The sequence below is a fragment of the Anneissia japonica genome, unplaced genomic scaffold, assembly GCF_011630105.1.
Source record: "Anneissia japonica isolate Jap-2015-1 unplaced genomic scaffold, ASM1163010v1 scaffold426_len1935630_cov189, whole genome shotgun sequence".
NCBI classification, from domain to species: domain Eukaryota; kingdom Metazoa; phylum Echinodermata; class Crinoidea; order Comatulida; family Comatulidae; genus Anneissia; species Anneissia japonica.
This window is the reverse complement of record NW_022713172.1, coordinates 1,018,165-1,029,056: the sequence shown is the minus strand read 5'-3', so window position 1 is coordinate 1,029,056 and position 10,892 is coordinate 1,018,165. Positions and strand designations below refer to the sequence as shown.

Sequence of the window (10,892 nt, the reverse complement as noted above, 5' to 3'; positions counted from 1 at the left end):
TATATATATAAATTATCAAAGAAAGGTAAATACAGTGTTCTAATAAAGGACATAATAATGTAGTCCTGTAAATAAATGAATAAAGAAATTGTGTAATAAAATGCCTCTCGCGGGACTCCAACCTGCGACCTCTCGCTGTCAAGGCGAGCGTCATAACCATTAGACCACGGAGGCTTCATGGTTAAACAGATTCAAATACCACCAGATACACTCCATTACACAATAAGTACGGCTAGAAACAAATAATAGCATACACTGAAATAAATCAAGGTAGCCGTTAACACTGTTAAATTATATACATAAATCATCAAAGAAAGGTAAATACAGTGTTCTAATAAAGGACATAATAATACATCGTGTAGCTTAGCTCGCAACGAATGTAGTCCTGTAAATAAATGAATAAAGAAATTGTGTAATAAAATGCCTCTGGCGGGACTTTTTTATTAAATATTATAGGCTTGTTGACAATTTGTTCTTTTATAATTAATTAAAGGTTTAGTTATATTATATTATATTATACAGTATTATATTATATTATATTATTTTATATTATATATATGTATATATATATGTATATATATATATATATACATATATACATACATATATGTATATATATACATATTACAGGTAAAAGGTACTTAAGTAATAATATTATACATTGGTGTTCCGTATAGCGCGTAGGCCTATCATCTTTTATCACAATTACTGAATTTTGATATTAGATAATGATAAATATACAAATAATTGATATTCATAAAAATAATTATACTATTAATAATAATTATAACAATAATGTGAATGTTATTTTAATTCGTTCGTTTTACTGTTGATGTCTTGTCTTTTTATATGAATTTATTTTATATCTTATAATGTATACGAATTTGACGAACAATCAATTTCCCTTTGTAGATCAATAAAGTTTTCTTATTTTATAGGCCTATTATGTAATAAAAATGAATAATATTTTCAACTGGAATTACTTATACTAATACTGAGGCCTATTATTTAAGCATATTACTGTATCGTACTGATACTTAATTCAGTAAATTTATCTCCGGGTGTACCCTTTGCAGCTCGGAACTCGGATTCTCTGCTAATATTATATTAATACTGTATTGTCCATGGTAGGCCACTTCGTAAGTAGGTCTTTCGTTATAAGTACAACTGCCCATCAATGATATCAGCTGAGACCACCGAGAAGGCCTGATTGCCTCCCAATAGGTTTAGTACAAGAATAATGTTTGGATAGCTAGCTAGTCACATCTGATCTGCAGACCGCATAACCGGTGTCGCGTCAAGTTGGGTACGGACGTGGTTGGCCGCATGGCGTGTTCCACTGTGGGGAGTCGGAGCTTAGTCGACGTTTAGCACTTGGATCAGGCTACGGGTCTGTTTTGCTAAAACGGATGCAATCACTTCTGGTTTTGTTAACACTTGGAAGTCATAATACATGGCTTAATCTGTAAACACACGTAAACGTCAATCAATTCGTTTTATGGTCTTGTTTTTGACGAGCATACGTCTACTTAAAGTTTGACATCAAACACATATAGGCCTATAAGTTACACCATGTTTATTATTTTATTATCAATATAATTAGTAAATACAACATAGGCCTACCTTCCAAATTCCTAACTTTGATTAATCTAGTTATCACTCGCCCTCACAGCTCATTTGCAGGGGTCCCAAGTTGGAAGACGTCATTTCCGGGAGATTTGCAGTGGCAGATCCAATAATTCGAAATAGAGCAGGAGCCGATCCAGAATTTTTCAAATTGGGAACAACATTTTCAGAATAGATAAGTGAGTAGCGCTAATTTAAATACGCGCTGATATACAATGTTGAAATTTTAAAATTTAATGGCAAAACGGGAGTGGGGGCACGTGCTCCCATACTGGATCCGCACCTGTAGAGGGGGACCAGGGATAGACTTCACTGGCGGAAAGTATATACCACCTCAGCCCACTATGGTTGGGGCGGAGGTAAGAAAATTTATGATTATGGCCGGAAATAGCACTATAGACATATTTGAATGAGTTACTTTTTCTCTCCATTTTATTTATTATAATAATTAAAAATTTAGTGGGCGGCGGGGGCGGCTTCCCCCTTGAATTCGTCACGGGGTTGCGATTTATAAGAATTTACAGTACTGATCAAACTTTTACCTACAGGAATACGATCAATCGATCAATCAGTTAATCAATTTATCGATCGAATGAGTAGAACCTCCATCGCAATATAGTTCTTTAATTTTAGAATAATGCTCGTTGACGTTACTGCTACACTAATGTACCGGTAGCCTAAGACAATCAATCAATCAATCAATCAATCAATCAATCAATCAATCAATCAATCAATCAATCAATCAATCAATCAGTCGAGATCCACTTTTGATACGGTACAATGGCACTCATATTAAAGGATACTTGGTGCAGCCATATGTAAAGAAACATACCAAAATAAAATGCATAGGCCTATAGATACAAAAATTACAAAATACAAAGTAAAACTGAGTACAAAGAGGTAAAATTGCAAAGGGTCTAAACTTACACTACTTTAAACAGTCAGCATATTGTGGACTACATCCAAGAAAATAGAAATCAGAAATATACTGTCTTATATTCATATCTACAAATACTATGTTTACAGCAACATATAGGCATTGATTTTATATTGACCCATACCATGGCATATAATATTATGGGCTAAATTACTATTTCTAAACATTTTACCAGGTCATAGGTAGATAGAGTTGAATTGCTCGATTCATTATGAAGTTGTTCTTTAGCGATAGGTATATTTATGACCTACCGTAGTTTGGCCCACATATGCCTAAGAGTCGTAATTATCTTGAGGGGATTTTGAGTATCGTACCGTCCACATCTAGCCTATTTATTTAAAAGCGTGTTTTTAAAACTTCGCTTTTTCATGAGCTTAATTGTATCAAGTAATCATTCATTCGTTTTCTTTATTAGTCATTTTCACATCACTCTGATTTAATATTTGGTGAAGAGAAGGCCTCTGCGCATCCATATCGATAGGTGGAAAATAGAAAGAAAACTAAAATTGCATAAGCCTAGATGGATATCAGACGAATGAAATGACAAACTAAAATGATGTTTTAGTATAATTGGCCATACAACTTTAGAAAACTTCGCCTTAAAGGTAGGCCTATAGAGACTACAGAGAGTTGAGCTACTCCTCCAATCCTACTGTATAGTCGATGACCAAAGTGTAGAAGGTTGCCCAGTCAACTTTATGCTGAATTCAGAACATTATAGGCCTAATAATTGTTTGTAGTAGTCCCATACTAATTTGCGGTTGATAAACTAAAGCGGCATTACTGAATAATGCGTTACTGCTATTTATTAGCTGATTTTGTGATGACTACTGTTTATAAATTATCCCGTTTATGGTTTACGATGTCTTACAGACAACAGGAACATTCATAAAATACTCGCCATCTCGGAAGTAGTTGTTTTATTATCGCCAAGGAAAAACGTGAAGACGTCTTTTAATTTATCGTAAGAGTTAATAAAAGTAGAACCCAATTATGTTCTTTGTTGATATAATCATAGTTTGAGTCCAGATGAGCACTTTTACTTAGAAATTGGCCTATCGGTTCATTTGGAGTCGGCGCGGTGGGTAGGTAGTCAAAATAAAAGTAACATTTATTGATCAAAATAAAATTGAAATCGCATAGGCCTAGTAGGATATTGGTTGTAAAGTTCTGGGTGCTTATATTGTCTGAACTTTGTTAAGTATTGTTACTAGTCATTGAATGATGTACATTATATTATGTTATTTTAACACGAGAACTGAATTCTTGAACATTATCCAAGCCGGTTTGTCTACGAGACATCGAACCACAGTCACCATAAACATATTAAAAGGTCCGATTTGAAATTGTGAAATGGGTAAACGTGGCTGCATTTCTTTCCCTCTTCATTCAGCCCCATTCTTTGATTTCGGATTTAACTTGGTCATTGAACAAACAACTCCGTCCAAAATAGTTGACCCACCATGTTGTCAAAACCCCGAAAATATTACGTATTTACTGACGGTACGACCATGACCAATGACTCTTGATCCTATCAACGACCTTGAAAACCAGGTGTTCTCAAATGATGACGTGAATATTTTCTTCTGTAAACATATCAAAACTCTAATTAACATCAAAACTCAAGTTATTGCTAATTGCCAGGTTGTACCGGTACCGGTTCTCGCTCTATTGATCACTTGCATTGCAAGATTCTTTATTCTTGTTCTTTGCCTCAGACGAGTTCTTTACGGTGTCGACACTCAACATTGGGGGAAGGGGTTGATTAAGCTGGAAAGTTCTAGGCAGTTTTGTATAAAATGCGAAATATATAAATGTGTGAAAAGTTTTCGAGCCCGTTATCATGTACTACCTAATGTAGACGCCAAGCGTACCGGGGCTTTCGTTGGAAACAATTGATTTAACACTTCACGTTTACAACACTAGTATTCGACGCATAAGTGAATAAGAGATTAATTAAATCTTAATCAAGATAGGATACATTAAATGCTACACTTAGGGACCCTGTAGCGACACTAAACTAAAATGTCTTGTAGTACCGTATTGTTTTCTATTTTCATAGATATTTATGTGCCAATAGCTATTATTGAGCTGCCATCAGTTCTCTCCTCTCGACGTAAAACCTTGCTTTCAGATAGTTCTTATAAATAATTTCTTCCTTTGTCACTCCCCTTAACATTAACTCTGCTACTCATTCGATCTGTTTTGCAATTTATATATTTAAATTTAAGCATCATTCTTCAAACAGTATAAATAGGCTTACCGCTAATCTTTGTTGTGCATGTTATGCAGATAATAATATACTTTTGTAGTTGCTTATGATGCAAATGTTGATTGAATATAAGCAAATAGACATCTCAGATCAGTGTGAACGCCCAAGAATTTTGACATACAAAAAACACTCAAAACGCATATTGATCTACAACGCCTAAAGCAGTATTGATGGCTAGGCCGTTTATTCCTTTACAAGAATCACCTTAAACATTTGTCTTGAAAATGATCTATGAAACAAGAAAGTCAAAATTTGCATTTGCATTCAAGTATATATTCCGAGTATTGAAGAAGTATAAAACATTGTGACAAATATTGTCTATCAAATACAAAACATAGAAAAAATACAGCTGACTTTGCAAATAATATCTCACACTAAAAGTACAGTTGGCCTGCTGGCTACTTCAAGAGGAGAGCCCCTCTACAATAGATCTTCTACTTTTGGGCAATCCTGCCACATGACAACAATTACTATTTTTGAAATTTTATATTTGTATATTTTATATATTTATATCTATTTGGCGAAATAAATGAAAGCTTCCGTAGCTTTTAATAGTTTTGATGATCCATTGTGGCGGACACAAAAGTTATCTTAATTTTAAATTATTCTGGTAAAGAGAGAATAATTTTTTTTAAATGTTTGTCTGAGAAGTAGAATTTGGATTTACAAATTATAATTTTTAGGACATGATTGTTAGGATGTTATTCAGATTTAAACCATGATCGAAAATTAAAATAATAAACTACAAAACATATTCTTAGTTATAAACTGACAAAATAACACACACATAAATGACATTTCAACCCTAATCCTCCCGCAATTTACAAATAAATTCTTATCAAATTTTAAAAATATTTACTTTACGGAGACCAGGATTACGACAAGTCTTAGATGATGACATTCTATTATAAATTTCCTTCTCTTAGCTGCATTGGGAATGTACAAATTTTATTTAAAGTGTTTTAGGGTCGTGTGAGAGAAACTAGAGTAAAAACATTAGACTGCTTAATGCATGTACCCTGTGAAACATTGCATCTATAACCATTAGGACAACAATTCTCTCCATCTGAACAACACACCGCCTGAAACAAAACGAAAAGAAATCAGTAGCAGGAAATTAAAAGCTTCTATTATCAATTTTGGGGATTCACAAGCGTAATTTATGAACATACCAAAGATCTTATAAACACAAGATAGCATTCTCCGTGATTTACGCGTAACAAATAGAAGCATCGATTTGGCACAGAAAAGTATCAGTTTTGCGAGAGGGCGTCCTAGTCGTTGCCATGGATCTGAGATAGGGTGTTTAAGTATTAAGCCTATTCAAAAAGGGCAGCAGGTAAATAAAAAGCATTATTCATTAGATGTTATTTCAAATACAAGTTAAAATGAGTTATACCTTTGGTAGAGGGCAGCAGAGCCATGAACCTGAATTTGACTGACAACAAGTGTTATCATTTGGGCATTGTGATCTGCCATCAGGACAAATGATCGCATTATCGATAGGCCTAGAACCAGTTTTTGTATACCAAGGTACACTAATGTCACCATTAAGGCATTTCCCTTCACTAGTGTCACAGGTTTGACCTTCCGGGCAACAATGGAGTTTATCACTACAGCATACAGCCTTTAGAAGAAATAAAAAATAATAATTGTTGTGGCCAAAAAAATTGTTTTAAATATATCTAAATCATATGCAACATCCACAGGAAGTTTCACATGCAATAAATAGTAATGCCGTTCAAAACTAGACAAACATTAAAATTCGCAGTGTTTATTATAAATGGTGGCATTGTTGTTTTGGCCAATTTTATAATGCATAAATTATCAACAGATAAATCGTGAATTAATGCACTCCTATGGAGGTAAAATGAAGATATTATTTAGAGTAAAACACTATGTAAGTTCTGTTGGTATTGAAATAAAATATAAGTAAAATAAAACTTCACATTCGACTATCAACCTGAAAGTCAGGAGTATACTATAGCATACAAAAAGGTTGCAAACAAACAAAACCTATTCATGGTAACCATGGCAACCATGGTATTCATGGTAACCAGAAGATTTCCGTGGGGGGCACGACCAGAATATTTAAAACATTATTGAAGTAGGCCTATATTTTAGACAGATTACATATCATTACCGGGTAGCTCAGACATGAAGAGGCGCTTAGGGGAGAAGCAAGTATGAGCTAGTCCACACCTGCTGCGCTTTGAGACGGTTTCAGTATAAAGAGCAACATAACTACAATGCAACTAAATTATACCTGTTTCATAGAGATGTACTCTTATTTTGAGTAACAAAATTGACATGAAAAGTTGTATACAAGAATCTTATTTTTACCTTTTTTAAAGGACAACATCCATAGTCACCATTTGCAAGTTTACAACAAGTATTGCCATCGTCGCATTCTGCACGTCCACCAGGACATATCACTGACTGGACAGTTGCAGGTTGTTTGGCCATCCAAGGTACAGTGATGGCACCACGTGAACATGACCCTGAAACGACGTCACAAGTGTATCCAGATGGGCAACAATGCAGACCATCACTGCAGCACTCAGCCTAATCAAAATCGGAAGATAGCAATTATTACAGTAGAAACACTTTTGGTTTCATTATGATCTAAAGGTATTAAAATTCAGATTGAGAACAACTTACATTTGGCATTGGGCAGCATCCATATTGTCCATTACTCATTTTACAGCAAGTATTGCCATCTGGACATTCAGACTGACCATCAGGACACATTACAGACTTTAACTGGTTTGCTGGAACTTTTTCGAACCAAGGTGTGCGGATATTTCCATGAATACATCCAGGTGTAGCATCATCACAAGTGTTATCTTTTGGGCAACAATGAATTCCATCTTCACAGCAAACCGCCTGTAATAAATAGAGTAAGTTGCTAATTATTTGTTATTTATTATATATATATAGTAGTGGCTTCCCTATAGGATAGTATGCTGTTTTACCTGGTCAACATGCAGTGTTGCTGCCATATTAGCACAGCAACAGTCAAATCCCACCAGGTACCCATTTATACTTTTTGCTAAAGAGAAGCAACATTAATAATGTGTCTTGCACAAAGAAAGCGAAGGATTGAGACCCCGATCTCGAGGTTGGGAACCGAATTTTTTTGAAGCATTGCTATTTTTGCTTGGAACAGCAACCATGATCTATAATGCATCGCATTAAGTGACAAAAGCAAATGGATCATGTGTAATTTGAACTATACATTTTAATAATAAATGAAGTAATTAAATTAAATTCTTGAATAATAAATGAATGTCTCAAATATCTTGGGCAATAATGTTAACTTGCATAATTTAATGTTTTATTACTTGTATTTAGATGTGTTTTATGTTACTGAAAAATCAAATTTTTGCATAGGTAAAAGGTAGGAGAATAACCCATAACTCGCAGCATAACGGTGCTGAATTGTGTATGGGCATGGTGACTACCCAGCTGCTGTAAAGGTGATCATAGTAGCTTCTTGTTCAGCTCTACTCTTCTGAAAGATGCAATAAATAGGTTCTTTAAAGTGTACGCGAGCCAGATTTGTACACTAGACCTATTTTTAAGTTCTTATCAAGCTCAAACCAGTGTCGATTTTAAGGCTGATGTTGGTGGTGCTCCGGCCTTAACGCTCGCTCGGCCATGAGACTTGTATATTATTCGACATGCATTACGGTAAAGATCAACTTATAATTTGAACTTACATCTGGTAATGGACAGCATCCCCACACACCAGTGGACATCTTGCAGCAAGTGTAGCCATCAGAACATCTTGAATGACCATCAGGGCACAAAGGACTCTCATAGCTTAAAATATTGTTCACAAACGTTGCTTCAGTCTTCTCTACCCATGGGAGTGTGAGGGCGCCCTTTGTACATGTTCCTGCACTGGTGTCGCAGGTGTAGCCACTTGGACAACAATGGAGACCATCACTGCAACACACAGCCTACAAGATGAAAAGGTATAAAAACAATCAGAGCAAAATTTGTTTAATGGGTTATCTTAAATGGTACTAGATCAGGGGTGGAAAAAGTTCTTTTGAAAATGCGAGGAAGGCAGTAGTTATGTAATCTACTCTGAAAGTGACAACTTACATTTGGCATTGGGCAGCATCCATATTGTCCACTACTCAATTTACAGCAAGTATTGCCATCTGGACATTCAGACTGACCATCGGGACACATTACAGACTCCAATTTGACAATTTTAGCTTCAGTCTTCTCTACCCATGGGAGTGTGAGGGCGCCCTTTGTACATGTTCCTGCACTGGTGTCGCAGGTGTAGCCACTTGGACAACAATGGAGTCCATCACTGCAACACACAGCCTGTAATTCAAGAAAGAAAATTAAGTCTTAAAATAATTTTAAAAATGTATTTATTTCTTAGGAATTATTTGGAAAGTATTTACAGTACTGAAAAAAGAAAGCAGTACAAGATTACATTTGGCAATGGACAATTAGTTTAATGGGTTAAATGTTAAATTGGACTAGATCAGGCAGATAATGCTTTTGAATGTATACAGTATTTTATATGATGTGACCAAATTCTCCTGGTTTGAGGGAGCAAGTGACCTGGGCAATCCAGCAGAACAGGCTGTCCAGAGAACAGATGGTAAATCTGGGAAAGACAGTAGTAAAGCAGCAGAGTGGACTATAAAGCAAGGGGAGCAGACAATAAAGCAAGGGTTTCATTTGAAACTAAATTCTACAGTACTGATTGCGGGCAGTGCACTTTCCTTTTGACGCCGGGCCAATGGGCAAACTGTGGAAAGTGAGACGCGGGCAATACCAGCCTGAGATGGTCGTAGGCTAGATTTTCTAATTAAAAATTGTACCAAAATATATTAAGAAATCGGAAAATAATTTATGTATGCTGTGTAGAACAATTAGGTTTTTCTACAATATGTTCATTTTAAGCATACCTTTGTATTGACCTACCTGTGTGTATTGACATGACGTATCGATATAATATATAGGTAGGCCTACATAAATAATAATCTTAGTGATCTAATTAATGTTAATTTGTCTGGTGATGGATGATCATGTTGACTCTAATACAAAGTTACCTTGGCCCATCTGAAATTGTAAACTTGGGTTACAATTAGAAACCAAGAATGCTTTCGTACAAAATGTCCCTGCATATCGTGTGCCAGTGAGCCTCACAGGCTTTAAAGTCAGCCTCCGGAGGAAGAAAAAAAAAAATGTATATGTTGTAGAATGGGTGTAACCGCCCGTTTTCCAACTTTTCCCCATTTTTAAATATTCAAAAATCTGTATCTCATTTACCTTTCCCAAGATTGTTATCAAACAACTTTTTTCTGTCCTAGAAAAATCAGTTCTACAACATATCAACAAATTTTGTTCCTCCAGAGTCTGACTTTGAATCAATAATGTTTTTTTCTACAATTTTCACTGTGAGACGCCTTTGCCTGCTTGGGCAGTTGGTGGATGCGGAAGACTATGCCCAGAGGCAAAGTGCGGGCAAAAAGCACCCACTGCTAGTCATCGGTACTGTATACATGTATGGATATCATTCCAAATTATACATTAATGCAAAACATTTACATTTGGCATTGGGCAGCATCCATATTGTCCACTACTCAGTTTACAGCAAGTATTGCCATCTGGACATTCAGACTGACCATCAGGACACATTACAGACTCCAACTGGATAGTCTTAGCGTCAGTCTTTTCTACCCATGGAAGAGTGAGGGCGCCCTTTGTACATGTTCCTGCACTGGTGTCGCAGCTGTAGCCACTGGGACAACAGTGGAGTCCATCACTGCAACACACAGCCTACAAGATGAAAAGGTATAAAAACAATCAGAACAAAATTTGTTTAATGGGTTATCTTAAATGGTACTAGATCAGGGGTGGAAAAAGTTCTTTTGAAAATGCGAGGAAGGCAGTAGTTATGTAATCTACTCTGAAAGTGACAACTTACATTTGGCATTGGGCAGCATCCATATTGTCCACTACTCAGTTTACAGCAAGTATTGCCATCTGGACATTCAGACTGACCATCGGGACACATTACAG

The 10,892-nt window shown here is 35.7% G+C and overlaps 1 protein-coding gene across 2 annotated transcripts in view; it reads right to left on the bottom strand.

Annotated features, from left to right (window-relative positions):
- Nucleotides 1-4,977: 4,977 nt before the first annotated feature.
- LOC117108340 (progranulin-like) overlaps nucleotides 4,978-10,892 on the bottom strand; it is a 16,751-nt gene continuing 10,836 nt past the window's right edge. The window contains exons 9-15 of one of the 2 annotated variants that reach the window (XM_033250328.1): nucleotides 10,419-10,649; nucleotides 8,949-9,179; nucleotides 8,558-8,800; nucleotides 7,497-7,721; nucleotides 7,179-7,400; nucleotides 6,235-6,462; nucleotides 4,978-5,917 (exon numbers count right to left, since the gene is read on the bottom strand). In XM_033250328.1, coding sequence (XP_033106219.1) covers nucleotides 5,798-5,917; nucleotides 6,235-6,462; nucleotides 7,179-7,400; nucleotides 7,497-7,721; nucleotides 8,558-8,800; nucleotides 8,949-9,179; nucleotides 10,419-10,649 — 1,500 coding nt within the window. In that variant the 3' untranslated portion in view covers nucleotides 4,978-5,797. The remainder of the gene's footprint in view (nucleotides 5,918-6,234; nucleotides 6,463-7,178; nucleotides 7,401-7,496; nucleotides 7,722-8,557; nucleotides 8,801-8,948; nucleotides 9,180-10,418; nucleotides 10,650-10,892) is intronic. The other variant, XM_033250327.1, reaches the window with a different exon arrangement.